The sequence below is a fragment of the Pipistrellus kuhlii genome, unplaced genomic scaffold, assembly GCF_014108245.1.
Source record: "Pipistrellus kuhlii isolate mPipKuh1 unplaced genomic scaffold, mPipKuh1.p scaffold_m20_p_17, whole genome shotgun sequence".
Classification (NCBI taxonomy): Eukaryota; Metazoa; Chordata; class Mammalia; order Chiroptera; family Vespertilionidae; genus Pipistrellus; species Pipistrellus kuhlii.
The window spans coordinates 17,473,371-17,495,735 of NW_023425482.1; the positions used below are offsets into that span (position 1 = coordinate 17,473,371).

Sequence of the window (22,365 nt, forward strand, 5' to 3'; positions counted from 1 at the left end):
TATTTCTTAGATCACATGATCTCACACATCTAGAGGAAATGATGAACAACATAGACTGAAGAACAAAAACAGACTCAGAGAAAGAGAAGCAGTGATCAGACTCTCAAACCTCAGAGGGAAAATAGGGGAGGGTGGGGGTAAGGGGAAGAGATCAACCAAAGGACTTGTGTGCATGCATATGGGCCTGGCCAGTGGCCATGGACAATGGGGGGTAGTGGGGATGAGGGCATATGTAGGGAGGGGTTTGGGATGGGATTGGGGGGATGAGGACAATTATAATATGTGATACCATAACTAATAAAAACAAAATTTGGGGGGGAAAAAGTGGAAAACAAAACAAAACAAAAACAAACAAACAAAAAACTTCTTCTAATGCCACTTCTTCAAAATAGATTCGCTTAGGCTGTAGTATTTTGTGGAAGAGCCACACTCAAGGGGCCAAAGAGCTGCATGTGGCTCTCTAGCCGCAGTTTGCAGACCACAGGCCTACTCAAATTGTACTTCTCTTTTCTGATTACATTGACACTAAGCCACATTATACTTAGTTTCCACAAGTAATTTCTATTGTAAGGACTCTAGTAAGCAAGGATTGACCAGGAACCTTTACTTCGATTACAAGTCAAGTATATAACTATAGAAAGCTGTAGTCTCTACAACTTCCCTTAAAAGTCTAGCATCCCCAGTGTCACCAACAGCCAAGCCCCCTGGCTCATTAAACTTAAAACACAACCTCCACCTCCTCATTGTTTAGTACACATAACATTAATAGAACTTCTCTAATTAAACCAGAGGCAAATGCTCCCAGGACAGTTTAATTAGAAACTCACACTATTATTCAGTAAGTAGCCACAGCTGTTGTATTAACCAAAGACTCCCAACATTTCCCACAAATCAATTAAAAATATTACCAAGCCTAAACACCCATCAAAATTCATCACAGTCCCACAACCACTCCCTACACTCCCAATCAACTCAAGTCCTCCATCAATTGGTGTTTTGAAGAAAATCCCACAAAACTAATCACAAAGACTGCTTAAAATATGTCAATCATTATTCTTACATGGAATCTATCCAGGACCAATGACATGAAAAAACATCGCTGTATTTCAACCATAAAAACAGTAATGACCAACATGCAAAAATCCCACCCACTAATTAAAATGATCAACAACTCATTCGTTGATGAAACTCCACATCCCTTCCAGGAATCTGCCTGCCCTGTGAATCTTCACAGGACTACTGGGTCTATACCTCACGCCAGACAGTCCCTGCTTTCTCTAACAGCATCTGCCAGGATGTAAACTATGGCTGAATTACCCAATATCTATATGCCAATGGAGCACTCATTTCAAAAATTTTTAGAGAGGAAATGAGAGAAACATCGATCTGTTGCTTCCTACTCCGAATGGAGATCAAACCTGCAACCTGGGTGTGAGCCCTGATGGGGAATCGAACCCACGATCCTTGTGGTACATGGGACAATGCTCAACCGAGTCACACTGGCCAGGGCTCATTCATATTTTTACTGCCTATATAGTGGGATGAGATCTATATTACAAATCTTACATCCTCACAAGGACCTGCAATCAGAATCCTTTTACTATTTACTGTAACAGCAGCAACAGCTATAGGTTATGTACTGCCATGAGATCAAGTGTCTTTCTGAGGGGCAACCTTCATTACAATCTCAGCAAAGCCTTACATTCGAACCAGCTGGTTGAGGGAATCAGAGGATTCTCAGCTGATAAAGCCACCCTCAGCTGATTCTTTGCCTTCCACTCCATCCTTCCAACTACTCTCATCTCAGCTCTAGTAATTGAACATCTATTCTTTCATGAAACAGGATCCAATAACCCAACAGGAATCTCATCTGACACACCCACAAAATTCCATTCCACCAATGCTACACAATCAAAGATCCTAAGCCCATTGCTCTTAATTTTAACATTAACATTAGGTCTCTTTTCACCTGACCTCCCAGGACACCCAGATAACTACACCCCAGCCAACACTCCCCACCTCAGCAAACCAAAGTGGTATTTCCTACTTGTCTATGCGATCCTATAATCCATCCCAACAAACTAGGTCACAGTCTAGCCCCAATCCTCTCTGTTTAATGCTACTTCTGTCTCAATATTCCATACATCAAAACAACTAAGCACAGCACTCCTAGCCCTCAGCCAATGCCTACCTGACTACCAGCGACCGCCCTATTAACACTAACATGAATTGAGACAACCAGCTGAACACCCACTTTCATCACTGGCCAAACAGCACCCATTCTATGCTTTTCCCTATTTTTGTACTAATGTTCCTCACAGATATTATAGGGAACAACTCTTAGAATGAAGAGTCTTTGTGGTATATTCACCCCCCTGGTCTTGAGGAATAAGCTCAAGTTCCTATGTCAGTGCCCAAAGCTGAGATTCTACTGAAACCTCTCCCTATAGGAGAAAAGTGAAATTAATTTTGTGTATTATCCCAATATGGAAATATTTTACTATATTCAACTATAATTTTGTGCATTATGCCAATATGGAAATATTTTACATATTCAACTATATGCCACATGAATAACACATGAGTGATAGTATGTAATATACATAATTGTACATTACTTACTCTACACATGTAAGCATGTACATTAATATATATGTTGCATTAAGACATAACTGGTTCTCGGATTTACACTTAACTTTATCACGTGAATATCCATATCACAGTAAAATGCTTGGTTGTTACACAGCACATGTTATTATTGGTCATACATACCACATTGTCAAATCATTTCCAGTCAACACGCACCAGTTCTTAACTACAAAGCCCCGAGGAGCCAGCAGCCCTTCCACAAACCGCCCCGACCTCCTGCCCAGGCCCTCGATTGTGGGGTTTCTACATACGATCTGCCAGCAGTGTCTGGTTCTTACTTTAGGACCATCTCTCCTCAAGCCACCCCCTTTCCCCTTAAATAGGACATCTCTATGGGTTAGTGACCAACAAGCCCATATAACTGTGGTGTCATGCCTTCCGTGTTCTTTTTTTTTTTTTTTTTAATATACTTTGATTTTTTATAGAGAGGAAGGGGGAGAGATAGTTAGAAACATTGATGAGAAAGAAACATCGACCAGCTGCTTCCTGCACATCCCCCACTGGGGATGTGCCGGCAACCAAGGTACATACCCTTGATTGGATTGAACCCGGGACCTTTCAGTCCTCAGGCCAACGCTCTATCCACTGAACCAAACTGGTTTCGGCAGCCTTTGGTATTTTTAAAATTTGGGGTATTTTAGGATCCAGGGAGGTGGTGGAGAGGAAGTGGGGAGGTGAAGGAGGAGAAGGATGAGGGTAGAAGCGATGGAGAAGGGTGAGAGAGGGAGGAGAGGGAGTGGGAGGGGAAAGGAGAATGGAAGAGAAAGGTGAGTGAGGAGGGTGAATGAATTAGAATATGGCATAAAACTTGGCAGCATGTATGTGCCCAGTGCTGGGGAGTCACTGAAGAATGAGAAATTAGATATCCCTGTGGGAGCCAGAGGAGGTGACACTTGATATTTGCTTTGAAGTATTAGCTAGACCTCCTCCGATGGACAAGGCTGAGGACAAGCCAAAAACACACCATTTTAGGCCAAGGAGAGGGAACAGCAATTCCGGAGCATGAGTAAATGAAATAGGACGATGAGGGCAGTGTGTGGTTAGCTTGCTCATCTCCTTGATTTCACAAGGAACGGGGTGCTGCTCCTTAGCAGCGTGTCCGCTGCTCACCCAGGTCGGTGACCGCCAGCACCTCCGCGGGGGCATCGCTTCCTCCCTGCGGACGGTAAACCCTCTCCTGCATTTTAGACTTATCGCTGCCGTGCGCTTCTTCCTTACAGACAGTCCTCCAGACAAGGCACGCCTTGTTCTGCATGATCAGAACCCCGTGTTAATGTTCCCGCAGACTGCTTTCCTGCCACCCCTGTGTTTGTGAGGGGCCCCCACGTGACAGGAGGCTCCGGCCAGTCTCAGGGCGGACCCCCTTAGGCGTGGTGGCCGAATTGAGGAATGAGAGGGGAACTCAGGATTATGCTGACATTTTTAGAGAATGGGGATGCTCTTGACTGCGATGGGACAATATAGTAAAGAAGCAGATTGGTGGGGCAGGCCAATGCTTCTGTTTGGGGACGGTGATGTGAAACTTGTGCCGGCTTTCAGAGGCGGTGGGAGCAGCTGGAAATGCTGTGGGGCTGGGAGTGGGGAGAGGTTGAGGCGGCCGCCCAGGATCTGGTGGGAGGGAAGCTCTGAGGAGAAGGTGACAATCCAGGGAGGGACTCACGACGGATATTGGTGGACAAGACCCGCCAAGGGGCGTGTGTCTGAGTCAGTGAGGCGGCGAGGACCCCGCTGTTCTGATACAATCTGCTCTTGGCCAAATGAGATTAGTGAGAACTGCCCGTTACCTGAGAGTGCCAAGATCCTCTTCGTCTGCTCATCCTTCTCTCTGCTAAGGCAGGGCACCCTGTGCAGGACTAGCGACAAGAACAGCGACAGGAGGACCACCTAGACAGGCCAGTCACGGGAGAAACCAATGAGCAGGTACAGGATTCAACACGGCGACATCATTTTGTAAACGTGAAGGTATTAATAAGTTTTCAATTGAATTTGGATATATTTATGGAGAACTGAGAATCGAATAATTTCATATTATTTCTGCATAATCACGGGGACCTGGAAGTGTCCGGATAAAGCTACTATTTGTGCCAAAACCAGTTTGGCTCGGTGGATAGAGCGTCAGCCTGTGGACTGAAAGGTCCCGGGTTCGATTTCGGGCAAGGGCATGTACCTTGGTTGCAGGCACATCCCCGGTAGGGGGTGTGCAGGAGGCAGCTCATCTATGTTTCTCTCTCATCGATGGCTCTAGCTCTCTATCCCTCTCCCTTCCCCAGCGAGTCCATTCTGCTTGGCCTGGGCTCCCCAGGGTGAACAACACGGGCCAGGGCCTGACCGGAGGTCAAGGCTTTGAGGTTCTTTCTGCTTCTATTGTGGAGTTGAATGGATTTGAGGAGGCAATTCTGGGTGTGTCTGCTCTGCAGACTTAAAGTCGCCCCCTAGTGGACCAGACTGGAAGGACCAACCACAGGTCCCACCATATTCTCCAGGGAAGAGCCAAAAGCAGTTCGAACTTGATGCGGTCACCCAGTTGATGTACCGTGAGGCTGACCTGCAGAGCTGAAAGCTTCCCTTTAACCGAACCCTGGAAACTGAAGTTAATGCACATGGAAACAGTGCCACGTCAGGACTGCCGTGTTCAACACATGTCACTGAGAAGTCAGGCACACAGCCCTCTTCAATGATCAGTGGGTCTCAAGAGCGGCTGTGCACTGCAGTCACCTGGGAACGGTAAACGCAGCACGTGGGGCCGGGCGGCCCAGCTCTAGAAATCACGATGTAATCGGTCTGGAGCGCGAGGCCCGGGCGAGAAGAGTTTTACTAGTAAAGCTCCCGGGTCTGCTGGGGGAGCTCAGGCCACCTGAGAGTGGAGGCATCCTGCCGCTGAGACCCCCAGACCTAGAAACTCTACAAGACACACCGCCTGCTTTCTTCCACAAATACAGTGTGAGGAAATAGCAAGAACACGGGCGGTGGGGGGTGGGGTGTAGGGAGCTGTAGATAAGTATTAAAAGTACTTAGACACAGCAACTAACTACACGTGGATCTTGATTTAAACTAAACAGAAAAACTTATGAGACAACAGGTAAAATCTGAACACTGCCATTAAAAAAAATTGTGGTAAAATACACATAAGCAACCTGCCATCTTAACCTTCTTAAAACGTATAGTTTAGTAGTGTTAGTACATTCATATTGTTGTGTGGATATTAAGAAATTATTGCTAATTTATGTAGGCATGATAAGGGTTTATATTTATGTTTTTTTTTTAAAAGAGTCTTTTTAGAAATATACGGGCAAATATTTACAGATAAAATGTGAAGTCTCCCCAAAACCGGTTTGGCTCAGTGGATAGAGCGTTGGTCTGTGGACTGAAAGGTCCCAGGTTCGATTCTGGTCGGGCACATGTACATTGGTTGTGAGCACATCCCTGATGGGGGGTGTGCAGGAGGCAGCTGGTCGATGTTTCTCTCTCATCGATGTTTCTAACTCTCTATCTCTCTCCCTTCCTCTCTGTGAAAAATCAATAAAATATATTTTTAAAAAATGTGAAGTCTGGCGCTATTTCCCCCTCAAACTAGAAGAAACAAGATTGGCCATAAATTGGTAACTGTTGAAGCTAGTTAAAATAACGTTAGGGCCGAGACTGGTTTGGCTCAATGGATAGAGCGTCGGCTTGGGGACTGAAGGGTTCCGGGTTCGATTCCAGTCAAGGGCATGTACCTTGGTTGCGGGCATATCCCCAATAGGGGGTGTGCAAGAGGCAGCTGATCGATGACTCTCTTTCAGTGATGTTTCTAACTCTCTATCTCTCTCCCTTCCTCTCTGTACAAAATCAATAAAATATATTTAAAAAAAAAACAAAAAATAAATAAAATGAACTTCTAATTAAAAAAAAACCCACAAAAAACGTTAGGAGTCACTACACTATTCCCTACACACTTTCGTGTGGTTTTGATAATTTCTTTAAACATTTTTAAAAAGTACTTTCCCCCTTTAACAGTTTATTCTCAATTGACTTTTTTACTCCCCCCTGTAACTCCCAGTCTTTCTCTGCTAGATTTTTTTTAAAAAATATATTTTGATTTTTTACAGAGAGGAAGAGAGAAGGATAGAGAGTTAGAAACATCGATGAGAGAGAATCATCGATCAACCGCCTCCTGCACACCCCTCACCGGGGAGGTGCCCGCAACCAAGGTACATGCCCTTGACCGGAATCGAACCCAGGACCTTTTAGTCCGCAGGCCGACGCTCTATCCACTGAGCCAAACTGGCTGCGGCATCTCTGCTAGGTTTCTACGAGTCTCTCAGATCTTGTAAGCCTTCCTGGGACCGCTCCGCACACATCCCTTACAATTTCACGCTTCCCATCTCTTTCCGGGGGCTGCCCTTTTTTTGGCCCAGTTTCTGACCACAGGGCAGCCTTGGGGGAACCCGCGGACCTCAGTTTCCCAAGCGCCCGGCCACGGCAGTGGCTCCTCCCTGCGGGTGGCCCGTCCCCACGTACCTTCACGGGCTGGATGACGAAGACGTTCTGGAGCACCGACAAGATGGTAGAGATGAGCCAGCTGGTGGCCTGGTCCCTGCTCAGCTCCAGGCTGTACAGGGCGGTGAAGAAGGCCGCAGCCAGGCCCGTGGCGGCCAGCAGGAGCCAGCGGACGGGGGCCAACCATCTGGAGGGACCGGCCTCCGTGGGCTTCCCGCCTCCTTCTGGGCTCAGGAGGGGGAAACTGGTTGCCTCCCTGAAGGAGAGAAGGTGAGGTAAACATCTCATGGCCAGCAGCTGGGGGGGGGGGGGGGGGCGGACGGGTGAGGAGCGCCAGGTGCGTGGTTACCCTGCGGGGCCTTGCTCCGGGGGGAGAACGTGTGTTTCCAGGAGCTCCTGGAGCTTCTGCAGGTGGCGGGCTGCACCCAGGAGGTCGCCAGGCTGGTCGGCCTGGGTGGCACCCAAGGCGCTCAAGGGCGACCGCAGCCTCTGCAGAACCCTGAGCAGGTAGCAGCGGAGATGGCGGTGGCTCCCAGCAGCCACTGAAAACAGATTCCAGGTTGACGCCCGTTAGTGAGCGGAGGGTCAGTAACCAGCACTAACGGGCGGACATGAGCGACTCATTAACTGGTGACGAGGTTAAATTTCCCATGAGTGGAGATTGCACCCAGCACCCACAGTATAGTGTCTTCTCTGAGGACAAACGGTAACTTTTTACCAACGTGCATAATCCCACACTTTGGTCCTGAGCCGTGGTCGGCAAACTGCGGCTCGTGAGCCACGTGAGGCTCTTTGACCCCTTGAGTGTGGCTCTTCCACAAAATACCACGGCCTGGGCGAGTCTATTTTGAAGAAGTGGTGTTAGAAGAAGTTTAAATTTAAAACATTTGGCTCTCAAAAGAAATTTCAATGTTGTACTGTTGATATTTGGCTCTGTAGACTAATGAGTTTGGCGACCACTGGTCTAGAGACTTCAAAACCTGGACTGAGCTGGGTCGGCATGGATCAGGGGTTGAGTGTTGACCTAGGAGCCAGGAGCTCATGGTTCAATTCCCAGTAAAGGCACATGCCTGGATTGTAAGTTTGATCTCCAGTGCGAGGCATGCAGGAGGCAGCCCAGCAGTGATTCTCTCTCATCTTTGATTTTTCTATCTCTCCCTCTCCCTTCCTCTCTGAAATCAATAAAAAGAAAAATAACCTGAGTTTTTCCACCAGAGCTGCAGCACATGTGACTGTACTAGGTCAGTGCCCAGGAGGCCCAAACTATATTCGAGAACCCATGGATTGCCTAATCTCACCACCCACAGCAGAAGATCGGCAAGTTTCAACAGCCTCTAACAAAGCAGATGGCTTATGGGGTCTCACACAGGAACACTTTTGTGGGTTTTTCCTTAATTCTCCACTTTAATCACTGCACATATTGTCTCAAAAGCCACCAGAGGGATCAAAACATCAGCTCTCTATGAAAAGCCCAAGGAAATGGTGCCTGTTGTGATGCTGACAGGCGAGAAAGAGGTGGAGGGGGCAGGCAGGAGGAGAGGAGAGATTGGGACTAAACCTGTGGCCTTATCACCTGCCCCGCAGGGCGCTGCCTCCAGGTGAGAACGAATGAGGCTGGATAACAGCACCACCAGCTGGCTCACGTGGCAGGAGCCCCAGGAGGGTGGTTCCCCCTCTGAGAGGAGGCCCGGGTCTCTCCTGAGCAGAAACCCCACCGTTTCCTTCAGCTCCTGAAAGGCAGGACCCAGATGAGAAGAGTCAGGCCGAGCTGCATCAACCCAGGAGTGGCAGCGACGACAGGTGGTCTCCACTCAGAGGAGCGTATCCTTAGTGTCAAGAGCCTCCATGTCTCATTCTGCCTCTGCTTTTTAAAAAAGAAGTCACCTCCCAGGAGCTTCAAAACTAGTTTCATGCCAGCTGGTTCAGCTCAGTGGTTGAGCGGTGACAGGTGAACCAGGAGGTTACGGTTTGATTCCCAGGCAGGGCCCAGGCCCAGGTGGCAGACGTGATCCCCAGGGAGCGGGCACGGAGGAGGCAGCTGATCTACGATTCTCTCTCATCATTGATGTTTCTCTCTCTCCCTCTCACTTCCTCTCTAAAATAAATGCAAAGATATTTTTAAAAAACTCTTAAAAAAAACAAAACAAACCAAAACACAAAAACAAAACTAGTTTCACGAGAGAATAGAGGATGAAAGAAGGGACAGCCTGACGGAACATCAGAAGCTAAAACGAGCCCAGAGCAGGACATTCTGCACTCCACGGAGCCTGAGGACGGGGAGGAAACCGGCGGCACAGTGGGTCACAGCCCAGGGGCAGGAATTAGGGGAAGGCTGATTAGGGGAAGGCCGACGGGCAGCCTTTTCCCTGGTCTCTCCTAGCACACGGGGAAAGGAAGCCAGAGTGACCTGTGGAATTCCACACGGGCTTACTTACCTCCACTGCCTCTGAGGCCGAGAGAGGCTCCGCAGGCGCCTCTGAGAGGCCGGGGGCCGGCGGGGGGGCAGAGTGGGGCGGCGGCTCCTGGGGCTGAGTCAGCGGGAAGAGCCGCCCTAGGACGAGGTTGACCGGGAAGAGGATGACGGCGGTTTGGATGCTGACGAGCAGCTCGGACCAGGTCACGGCACACGGACCCACTGGAAGGAAAAGCTTTAGGTCAGCCGTGCTCTGCAGCAGCTGAAACCACCGGGCAGGGAGTTACCCCTCTCCCAGGTGTAAGTCTTTACTTGGCAGCTTCGCTGTGATTATCTAAGGAGAAGACATGGCAGTGACGATCTCGCCAGGTTCCCAAGGCTGCTTCCCTTGCTCATGACTGGGAACAGCGAGACCTGCTAGCCCAGTGGTCGGCAAACCCTTTAGTCAGCAGAGCCAAATATCAACAGTACAACGACTGACATTTCTTTTGAGAGCCAAATTTTTAAACTTAAACTATATAGGTAGTAGGTACATTGTTATTGACTTAATTAGGGTGCTCCTAAGCTGGCCTTTGCTAAAAACTCAAGGGGCCAAAGAGCCGCATGTGGCTCACGAGCCGCAGTTTGCCGACCACGGTTAGCGTTTTCTAACGTCAGGCAGCAAAGGGAAGAGACGGAGGCAGCCAGGGGGCTGTAAGAGAGAGGGGAGTGGCAGAGGGAAGCAGAGGAGAGGGTTACATGCCAGGAGCAACGCCCACAGGACTGGGCCAGACCTTGCCGGTCTCTGTGGGCGGAGGGGCCGCTCATCCTCCAGAACATGAGGCTGGTGACCAGGTTGCAGAGCAGGAGGGTCGTGCAGCTGGCGAGCCGCTGGGCTCTCGTAAACTGGTCCCAGGGACGGCGAGTGGCAATCGAGAGCCACAGCGAGTCCTGGGTGAACTTTTCCACCACCATGGAGGGGAACAGGTGTCTGAGAACACATCACAACAGCAGAGGCGTGAGGTTTCCTTCTGAGAGCGCCCTGGACGGAGGGGTGGCTTGCCTGGCAACAAGCTTCATAGCAACAACTCCACCACTACTCACACCTCTGTGAAGGCGCTGTCACATGACCGATAGCATGATTCTTTTGTTATTTTAGGATAAAGAGGTTTTGAGAGTAAGGTTAATTTATGTGATCTGAGATTTTAAAATTAAAAACTGGTTTTTTTTTAAGCTTTTTAAGAGTTTTTGCTTTTGTTTTTTTGTTTGTTTCACCTGAAAATTCATTTTTATTTTAGTCTTCAAAATATATTTGCTTATTTTTACTTTTAAAAAGTTTGCATTAGGCCGAAACCGGTTTGGCTCAGTAGGTAGAGCGTCGGTCTGAGGATTGAAAGGTCCAGGTTCGATTCCGGTCAAGGGCATGTATCGGTTGCGGGCACATCCCCGGTAGGGGGGTGTGCAGGAGACAGCTGGTCGATGTTTCTCTCTCATTGACGTTTCTAGCTCTCTATCCCTCTCTCCTCCTCTCTGTAAAAAAAATCAATAAAATATATTTTTAAAAAAGTGCTGCTTGCACATGCCTTAAAAAAAAAAGTTTGCATTAGGTTTGCACTCAAGATAGTTTGCTAAAGTCATATTCTGAGCATATTCTCTACTCCAAAGGTGGAGGAACTGTAAGGAAGATATAAAAAGAAAGAGCCAAAATATTAGCAGGGTTTCAAAATGAAATCCAGATCTCTGAGGGAGGAACGGAGTGAGAAACCAGGGGAAGAAGCCACTGGCTGATGGGCACCAGGTCTGGGAGAAGGCAGGACACGGGGAGGCTGACACTGGAACTACATGTGTCATAGACGGGGAAAGGGAGAGTTCAGCCATCGCCACGCTTGAAGTCGGGGCCGAGCTGGGCTTGTGAAAGGACACTGCAGAACAAGCCTGCCGCAGAGCCGCACATGGACAGCAGGGCGGTGGGCGAAAGACAGCAGCCCCGAGATCAGCAACTGAGCTGAGGGACCCAGCGGTTCATGGCGAGATCCACAATAGCCCTCACTGCCCTGATTTCACGGAGAAATAGGAGCTCCAAAATGCTGTGGGAAGGTCTAGTTCTATAGATGTGAGGACTGGATTGAAATGTCAGAAAAGCTACAAGGCAGAGGTAAGTGTGGAAATAGATAGAGATTGAAATTTAATAGTAAAACATTGGAAATGAATATACAACTCAAAATTCCTCACCACATAAAAAAACCTAATGTGCCCGGCCAGTGTGGTTCAGTGTTTAAGTGTTGACCCATGAACCAGGAGATCATGGTTCAATTACCAGTCAAGGCACATGCCCAATAGGGGGCGTGCAGGAGGCAGCCGATCAATAATTTTTCTCTCATCATTGATGTTTCTGTCTCTCTCTCTCCCCCTCTTCTTTCTCTCTGAAATAAATAAAAATATATTTAAAAAAGAAATAAAAATCTAATGCTGAGAAAGGCAGCCAACACAATAATTCAGCCCAGAAGAAATTAATTTTATGAAATAGTCTGACAGTCTTAAAAAAAAAAATAAAAATATATATATATATATATATATATATATATATAAAATATATAATATATATATTTATATATAAATATAATGTATATGTATGTATTTAACAAACACCATGGAGGATAGCTTGAGACTCCAACATAGAGTAAGAGAATGTCAGATGAACAATATTTGCAGAAGTGACATCTGAGAATTTTTCAGAATTGAAGATGTGATTTTGCATATTAAAAGTACATTCTATGTTAAGTGTACTTTACCACAATAAAAACATTTTTATTTATTTTATTTTTAAATATATTTTATTGATTTTGTACAGAGAGGAAGGGAGAGAGATAGAGTTAGAAACATCGATGAGAGAGAGTCATTGATCAGCTGCCTCTTGCACACCCACTACTGGGGATATGCCCGCAACCAAGGCACATGCCCTTGACCGGAATCGAACCCGGGACCTTTCCGTCCCCAAGCCGACGCTCTATCCATTGAGCCAAACCGGTTTCGGCAATAAAAATATTTTTAAAAGTACCTTCTGAGTACCAAACTGGATTTAAAAAATGAATCCACAGTAAAAAGAATTACAAAATTTGGAACATCAAGAATAAAGGTAAAATATTAAAGAGAGAGAGAAATGGCAGTCTACTTTAAAAGAATAATAGCCAGACTGACAAAAGACTGACATAACAACAAAGGCAGTGTTGGAGGCAATTCTCCATGGATACTTCACATGTAGGCATTCATAAAATATTTGCTCCTGGACTACCTTTTAAGGAATCTTGGTATAAGAAGACAGCCCTGGAAAAATAGAGACAGTGACTCTCTTTGGGGGAAAATTTACTTACATTTCCAGATTGTAAAGCCAGAGACACCCTCTTCCTCAGATGGCCCTTAAGGAAGCCACGATATTGGATTTACTAGACAAAGACTTCAAGTCATTTTAAGTGTGTTCAAAGAACTAAAGAAAACTATGTCTAAAGAACTAAAGGAAAGTAAGTGAATAGATATCTTGCCAAATAAAAACATCAATAAAGATAAATTACTTTTTAAAAAGAACAGAGTAGCAAGTCTGCCGTTGAAAAATACGCTGAGTGAAATGAAAAATTCAGTAGAGAGGCACACAAACATAATTGAGTGGGCATAGGAAAGAATCAGCAAACGTAAGATAGGTCAATTTAAATTATACAGTCTGAAGAACAGAAAGAGTAAAGGATGAAGAAAAATGAACAGAGCTTCAGAGACCTGGAAAACACCATAATTTCCCAACGATACCTAAAGGAAAAGAGCTGTTTCTTTGAGACCGGTAGGAAGACGTGGTCACGCTCACAGTCTCCAAGGTCCTCGGCCAGCCAACAATCGCATAGGAAATGCCATTTCCTGTTACCTGCCAGGTCGCTGACAATTACCTGGTTTACATACCTATAGTAAAATGAAGATAACCATGTTAGGGAGGGGGCACAATTCAGGTGTTGTAATAAGAAGCAATCTTATGAAACAATCTAAATGTCTATTGATGGATAAAGGAGTTTAAAAATACGTTGTACACACATAAAAAAAGAACAAAACTGCCATGGATAGACCCTGAGGGCATTATGCTAAATGAAATAAGTCAGACAGAGAAAGACAAATACCATAAGATTTCACATATATGTGAAATCTAAAAGTAAAAACAAAAGAAAAGCTCATAGGTACAGGGAACAGACTGGTGGGTGCCAGAGGTAGGAGATTTGGGGGGAATGGGTGACGGGGTCAAAAGGTATAAACTTCTAGTTATAAAACAAGTCAGTCATGGGACACAGTGTACAACGTGGCGACTGTAGTTAATAATACTGACCTGCATGTTAAAAAGTTCTAAGAGAGTAGATCTTAACATTTCTCAGCACAAGAAAAAGAATTCTGTAACTATGTATGGTGACAGATGCAACTGGACTTATTATGATGATCATTTTGCAAAATATACCAATATTGAATCATTATATTTGTATACCTAAAACCAATATGTTGTACGTCAATTATACTTAAATAAAAAACAAATCAGATAATTTTTAAAAAGGAAGTAATCTTGTCCTGCCAGTAGATTCTGTTTCATTGCAAGGCAAGAACTAAAGGAAGAAATGAGAGCTGATCCCACTTCCTCAGGGAATTCATGTCCCGAACACCAGAACGCAGATCCTGGAACCTACAGTCCATTGTGTGTGTGTTTGTGTCCGTCCTCTAAGCTTCCCGGTTCCATATGTGAGGGCGCTTGGCCCACCGAGATAAGCATCCGTCTGCCTCTCTTACAGAACAGAGGCTCAGTCCTGCCCCTAGGTGACCTCTGATCTGCTTTCTGTCTTTGTCATTTTCCTTTTTAAAAGAATTTCATACACGTGATCCACACAGTATGTATTCACACAGCCTTGCTTCTTTCAGTCAGCATGCTTTTAGGAATTCATCCATGTTGTATGTATTAGCAGATTGTTCTTTTTGTCGGTGAGTAGTACTCCATCTAATAAATATACTAACTTTTATTTGTTTACTCACCCGAGGGGCATTTGTGTTGTTTCCAGTTTTGGGCTACTAACAATAAAACAGCTATGAATATACGTGTATATGTCTTGAAGGACCTATTCTCCCCCCCCCCCCCCCCATTTATCTATTATAGGAACGGAATGTCTGGGTCATATGGTCCATGTGTGTTTAACTGTACAAGAAACTGACAGCCTGCTGAAACCGGTTTGGCTCAGGGAAGAGCGTCTGTCTGTGGATTGAAGGGTCCCAGGTTCCATTCTGGTCAAGGGCATGTACCTTGGTTAGGGGAACATCCCCAATAGGGGATGTGCAAGAGGCAGCTGATCGATGATTCTCTTTCATTGATGTTTCTAACTCTCTATCCCTCTCTCATCCTCTCTGTAAAAATTCAATAAAATATATTTAAAAAAAGAAAAAACCTGACAGCCTGTTCTCCAACGTGGCTACACCTTTCACACCTCCACCAGTGCTGTGTGAGTGTGCCCCACCCTCTCCCAAACTTGGTTTTGTCAGACTTTAATTTTAGTCATGCTCCTGAGTGTTCAGTGCTACCTCACTGTGGTTTTAATTTGCATTTCCTGATGACTAGTGAAATTGAGCATCTTGTCAAGTGCTTATTATTCACCTTTGTAAATGCAACTGAGATGATGGTGTGCAAACTGATTTGTAGATGCCCGATCAGAATGGAAACAGTAAGCAAATGATCAGGCTCTTCCGGCCTCGTGGCTGGTGTCTAGCTTAGCAGGGCGAGCCTGACTTTGGGCAGCTGCATACCCTTTTCAGAGAGGCCAGTATTCAGGACCGATGCCTCTAGACACAAGCCTTGGATCTCTGACTTCATTCCCTTCATTTTTCCTAACCCCAGCAAACCAATAATCTTCACCCATTATTCATTTCACCATCTACTTTCTCCCCTCCCCTCCCCTCATTCTCACGGTGCTGCTGGAGGGAGAGGCAGAACCACCTGGACTCAGCACAGACTCATCACCGAACATCCCTAGGCACACAACACTTCTTCATCCCACCTTTCCTCTCCTGAAGCTCTTAATTCTGACCCAGTGCACAGTACCCAAGATAGAGTTGTTTATTAAATTTACTCTTTGAATATATTATATTTCATATGAGAGATACCTTTAATTTGTGGTACTTTGGAGCAGAATTTCCTTGTGATATTTGTTGTACACACCATGACAACATTTAATGAAAAGAAAAATAAAACATCTATCATTCTTAAATCCACACAAAAAATCATATTGTTAACTTCCACATTGGTTTCTAGGGTTTCTTCTTTACAGACAGCTTTGAAATGTAAGTCTAACTTGTGACTTCTTGGCTCAAGGTACAGTTGTTATTTACCGCGATGACAAGCTGAACCCACCGCCAGCCAGCGTGAGGCAGGTGCTTACCAGGCGGGGCTGGCGCCCGAGTTGTCATGCCAGAGCCGGAGGCCGTGCAGCTCCCCCAGGGAGGACCGGGTGCCGAGCAGGAAGACATCCAGCCCCCCTCGCTCAAAGACTGCCTTCTGGGCGTCCCACAGGTGATGGGGCTCACTCCGTCCCTCCGACCCGTACAGGGTAACCACCACCTGAGACACGACACAGGAAGTCCTAACGTGGCTGTTTGGTTCTTTGGGTTTATCCCCAAGGAGAAAGGCGTAGACACTGGATTGAGATGAAGTCTCTGGGACCTCAGACAAGGACAGAGGGCTCTTCAGATTTACAGGGGATGGCTAGGAAGTAGCCCTTGGTGAAGCTCCATAAGTGCTATGGGATGCCGGGATATCGGAGTGGGTGGTAGCTCACGTAGTAGGGGACAGAGCAGTGAGTGAGGGACATCTGTTTAATTAACCTGAGCTGTTGTAGAGGCCCTTCTTCGATATCCAGTGGAGACCTGGAGAAGGTAGCGACACTGAGAGCTGGGGTCGTTATCGGCCAGGACAGTGACCTTCACCTGCGGGAAGAGCAGAAGCAAGGAAATGGGCTGACCTTACTCAGCCTCCAGAGCTAGGGAGCAAGAGGAAGCATGGCCTGGATCAGCCATGGTCTGGACGGCAAAGGGGGGTGTAAGAGACCCAGGTTAAGTGATAAGGGGGGCGGCTGAAAGGCCAGGGTTTATGCCTCTACAATGAAATAGTCATAGACTCAACCACGGCCTCTCAGTATTTCCACTCCCCCCCACCAAGGTAGATAGCATATAAAACATCCAATTAAACTTGAATTTCAGACAAACACTGAATAATTTGTGGGCACACTTACACCAAAAATGCATTCTCTATTTATGTGAAATTCAAATTTAACTGGGCACCCTGTATTTTTCTTTACTAAAACTGGCATTCCTATACCCACACCAACAAAGAAATGAACATGTTGTAGAATTGCATTCTACAATTTCCAAGTGTAAGAAAACACAAGAGCAAGAAAGAAATAGAATAGGAATTAAGAACAGGCAGCCATCAAAGCATTTTTTGTTTGTTTCAAAAAAATTTCTTACAGGTTTTTTTTTTTATATATTGCAATTACATTAAATTATAATTTGACTTACATATAACTTTCATGTGCAATGTCTAAAGTGAGATAAACATGCATTTGGTTATAGTTACATTCTCTACATGTTTTCTTTTGGCCTATTCCTAAATGAATCACATGAGAATTCCACCTAGGCTAAAAGAAGAAAAAGGATATAAAGGGTTAAGTTCCTAGGCCTTGAGAGAGTAGATATAAAGAGAAATTTAAGAAGACTCACACCTGAGTTTCTCTGCTACTTGGAACCACGGGACCTGCCTCTTTGGAATAAAAGTATCCCCCCCCCCCCCCCCCCCCCATTCAACATACTCAAGCTGCTGGGGCAAAACTTTTGGAATCAAACGCCTCCTCACCTTCTGCTTATCTGCCTGATCCTTTCTCCAAGCCCACACAAACAGGAGCATGTAGAACCCCAAGAGGCTGGCCAGCAAGGACACCCCAACAGGGTTGTTGGTCACACGCAGGAAGAGCCTGATCGTGTCTCCAACGCTCACTGTCCGGGGCACGACGAAGAAGTCGCTGCCGAAGTAGGTCAGGTGGTTGCAGAGGCACTGGGTCCGCACGACTGTGCTCTGTTGCCCGACCTGGAGCAGAATGGAGACACTGACGCTGATGGAGGGCCAGCCGTGGAACATCAGGGCGTGAGCAGAGCTGCTGGCGGTGTAAATGGGCATCACCCATGTGCACAGTGCGTGGGCAACATCTGACAAAGCCGGAGAAGCACAAACCCTCGGACTCCTGCAGTCCCAGGGCTGTTTGTGTAGCCCAGGGAACTTCACACACGTGCACAAGGGGACATGGAAAAGAAGGCTTCTGCCAGCACCGCGGAGAACTAGAAAATACCGGAAACCCCTGTATGTCTACTAACGGCAGAACAGACACACAGGTAAAGAGATGAGTAGAGGCAACCGGATGGAATACTACACAACAGGCGAGATGAATATAAACACAGGTAAACGCTGAGTGGAAAACCAAGTTACAGAAGGATCTGTATCGTTTGGTGCCATCTGCACAAAGACCAGAACAACACTCATGTGTCTGCTTCTGTCAGTGTCCTCACTGAGACGTAAGCTCATGAGGACACTGACCCGTCCATCCCTGCATCTCTGGCTCCTGGCCTTGGCCTGGCGAGGATGCTCAATAGCAGATGCTCATGAAATACTTGGTGGAAGGATGAATACACCAAATTCAGGACGGCCGTTACCTTTTGTGGGGAGGAAGGAAACGGAATTGGTGAAGGATATACAGACCACTTAGATTATTCCTGAGTGTTTTATTGTTTCTACAAATCTAAATAGAGTCCTAATTTTGTAATAAAGCTGAGTGGTGTGTAATGATTTTTATTATATCATTCCTTATAACTTTCTATATGTTGTAACATTTCTTCATAAAAATTTTTGTTTAAAATGTCAGTAGGCCCTGGCCAAGTGGCTCAGTTGCTTGGAGCATTGTCCCCGTAGGCCACAAGGTGGTGGGTTTGATTCCCAGTCAGGGCACATAGCTAGGTTTCAGGTTCCATCTTGTCAGAGAGCAAATGGTAGGCAACTGATCCATGTTTCTCTCTCACATCAATGTTTCTCTCTCTCTCCCCTCCTCTTTCTCTCTCTCAAATCAATAAAAACATATCTTCGTGTGAGGATTTAAAGAAAAGTTACTAGGCGCATCAATGGAAGGTACCCATTCCATGTTTGGTTTTGCAGATGAAAAGTTTACAATAGTGACATTATGACCGATTTCTCTGCCTGGCACAAGTGAAGTTCTGATCGCCCCACCTCTATTCTGCCCTTGGGGAACTCTCGTCTGTTCTCCGCAGCTCTGTTCCCTTCACAGAGCCAAACACTAGGGAGGCTTCAAGAAGGCAAGACACATCCTGATGCCTGTTGCATCAGGGTCACTGCCCCGCCAGGGGAGAGCCTGCTGCTGGATGTGGCTTCCCTGACCAGCAGCACTGCCTCCCCTGGAGCAGTTAGAGGCAGGATCGCAGGATTGCAGGCCCGCCCAGGTTTACGGCAACAGAATCTCCACAAACGAGCTTCCGCTTTGAGGATGTGCTTGGGAAGCAGCACCAGATCATCCAGAAACCACCGCTTGAGGTGCCCAGGGAACCCCTCTCCTTCTGGTCCCCATCCGGACACCCTCTCAGAGGGCCCAGAGCAGCCTCCTGCTTTCCAGAACCTTGCAGCACACTCTGTGCAAGGGGCCCAGGACCTGCCCCAGATAGGACCTCACCAAACCGCTGTGTGAAAACGCAGGCTCACTGTGAAGTGGGCAGACCCCAGGGAATCGGGGTGGGGGGGGGGAGAATGGGCTAGCTTCTTTTTCAGTACAAAAATCCTCTTCCACTTAGCAGAAGTTCATTTCAGTTTACACAACACATTTAATACTTGCAGGCTTGATTGGCTTCCATATATTGCTTTTCTTACTTTACCTGGCACTGTCACATTCACAGTGGACTAATGCTTGAGAAAGAAATCACAAATATAGAGCACAGCCCACTACACACAACCGTCCTTCTCAGCTGATTTATTTCCCTTCTGCTTTTTAAAAATCCTCAAGAATGGATTTTTCATGGATTTTTAGAGAGAGAGGAAGGGACAGAGGAACAGGGAGGGAGGGAACAAGAGAAGAAGCAAGGGAGGGAATAAAGGGTGGCAGGGAGAGGGAGAGAAACATTGATTGGTTGCCTTCATGCACACCCTGACCAAGGATCGAACCCACAACCTAGGCATGTGCCCTGACCAGGAATCAAACCTGCAGCCCTTTGGTATATGGGGTGATGCTCCAACCCACTGAGCCACCCGGCCAGGGCTCCTCCTAGGATTTTGAAGGGAACTGAGGTGACAGAGGCACCGTGTTCAATGCCAGCTAAGGTAGTACAGAGGCAGGGAAGCGGCACGGCTTCTTACCTGACATCCGTTGCTCTTCCATGTGCTGTTGTGGCTGTCCCAAAAATAGCACTGAGTGAGGGCGGTGACGATGGAGAACAGGGTGGGAGTCCGCTGAGCATCCTCCTGGCTTTTATTCAGCAGCACTGTTATGTAGTAGATGCCGGCCCCATAGTGCAGACTCCCCGGAGTCAGCACCCAAGTGTACTCCTCATCTGAGAATAAAGGAGAGTGCTAATTGCATTGCACGTAGGAGAAAGATACTGTTAACCTTTTCTCCTGAAGAGCCTGCAGTTATTTGACTTTACAAAGTAATACGCTTGGAGTCGCAAATGATTTCTTTAAAAAATGACCAGTAATACAATCCGGGGCCCTGGATTTCTCCTGTTGCGGTAAAAAACCATCTTCCTTTGATGAATGAACATTTAGGCCTAAGGAATTAGATGTATTAAGAGTTTTAGGAAAATGAAATCATCACACACTGAGATTAGAAGATGGAAGACCCAGGTGACATGAGAGACCCAAGGACGAAGTGAGGGCAGGAGCAGAGTGGGTCCAGGAAGGAGCCTGGACCACATGCCAGAGGCCTGATTTCAGGCTTGGCTCTGTCACAAGTGGTCGTTAAGCCACCACATCTCTACTTATCTTTCAAACAAGGAGTCTAAAGGAAAGAATATCTAAGATTTCTCCCAGCTCCAAATGACACGAGATTACTGCCTAGGTCAGCCAGCAGCAGGGAGTGCATGTTCTCACTTGGGAAAGAGACAGGGCTTATTGCTGGCATCCAGCATGGACAGCTGCTGCTCAGGGGCTTTAACTAAAGGGACTGGTCACTTACAAAGTGGTTGTGTCTATAAGCGAGGCCTAAGTGAGAGCAAGAAAAAGCTCGTTCAATATGGATCAATTGTCATGAGTAAGACTACAACACGCTTTATCTGTTCTGATTATTTCCCCAACATCTTTTAAGGCAAAAGGTAGCTCTTTATATATATGTATTATATATACATATACATATACATATACATATACATACACACACACACACATATATATAAAGAGCTACCAATATATATTTTATTGACTTTTTTTACAGGGAGGAAGAGAGAGGGATAGAGAGCTAGAAACATCGACGAGAGAGAATCATCGATCAGCTGCCTCTTGCACACCCCCTGCTGGGGATGTGCCTGCAACCAAGGTACGTGCCCTTGACTGGAATCGAACCTGGGACCTTTCAGTCTGGAGGCCGACTCTCTATCCACTGAGCCAAACCTGTTTCAGCAAAGACATGTATCTTAATTGGTTGGCAAGCTCTATCCCCAGGCCCAGTCAGGGCATTTGCAGGAGGCAACCAATCGATATGCCTTTCTCTCATCTATGTTTCTTTCTCTCTGTCTCTCCCCCTCTCTTCCATGCTCTCTAAATATCAATGAAAAAATATCATTGGTTGAGGATTAAAAATAAATAAATAAAATAAATGCATTTCATGGTCACATGTTATCTATACATGTGATAAAAGTACATAGGACTAAACACAAACACAGGAGTGCTTGTAAAGTAATGGAATCTGAATAAGATCAGTGCATTGGGTCAAGGTCATTTCCTCATTGCACTACAGTTAAGCAAGGTATTAGTATTAGGAGAAGCTGGGTGACAAGTCTATAAGATCTGTTTTTACTTCTTACAATTGCATGTGAATATACAATTATCTTAAAAAAAAAAAAAAGGTTAATTTAAAAAGAAAAGGAAAACATGCATTTCGAAGTGCTGTGGTCACCTGCGGACCCCCGAGAGGGGGCTTACCTCTCTGCTGCACCTGAGTCTTTGGCAGCGTCATGTTCAGGTGGAAGTAAGTGTGGTTAGGCTGATACTCGAACCCCAGGTAGAGTGTCATTGAAACGGGACTTTCGGGCTCTATGTACACGATCAGGGATTTCTCCAGGGAAGTGACGTTCACCGTGATGGTAAAATAGTCCGTACTCATGTTGACGGTGGTGGGGTGGGTTTCCATGCTTGCATTTCTCCAGAGCATGATCTAGAATGAGAGACCAATGACATTTTTTTCCATAGACATTTAGAGAGCATGGAAGAGAGGGGGAGAGACAGAGAGAAACATCAACGTGGGAGAGACACATCGATTGGTTGCCTCCTGCACATCACTCTTCAAATTTAAGATGGCCCAGTGACTGACACCTGTCAGTCTCCTTTATAGGGATAATGGGACGAAACTTGCTAAGTCTTCCTCTTTGAATTTTAGTAGGTGACACAGTGTCAGGGGTTAAGGAAGGGTAATAGTCTAAGATATAAAATGACTTCTCCTAAGGAGAAGTTTGTACAAGTCACTAAGTAAAGGTGTTATCGAAACAATGTCACTCCCATGAATTTTCAATGACTTCCTTCACGG

General features: G+C 46.2%; 1 protein-coding gene across 1 annotated transcript in view; it reads right to left on the reverse strand.

Moving 5' to 3' along the window:
- Nucleotides 1-22,365, reverse strand: part of PKD1L3 (polycystin 1 like 3, transient receptor potential channel interacting) — a 63,188-nt gene that overhangs the window by 20,962 nt on the left and 19,861 nt on the right. The window contains 12 exon segments of the mRNA XM_036441154.2: nucleotides 4,434-4,533; nucleotides 7,150-7,384; nucleotides 7,478-7,670; nucleotides 8,687-8,858; nucleotides 9,564-9,763; nucleotides 10,315-10,511; nucleotides 13,319-13,465; nucleotides 15,964-16,142; nucleotides 16,406-16,507; nucleotides 17,433-17,663; nucleotides 19,986-20,179; nucleotides 21,765-21,996. Of these exon segments, the coding sequence (XP_036297047.1) occupies nucleotides 4,434-4,533; nucleotides 7,150-7,384; nucleotides 7,478-7,670; nucleotides 8,687-8,858; nucleotides 9,564-9,763; nucleotides 10,315-10,511; nucleotides 13,319-13,465; nucleotides 15,964-16,142; nucleotides 16,406-16,507; nucleotides 17,433-17,663; nucleotides 19,986-20,179; nucleotides 21,765-21,996 (2,182 nt within the window).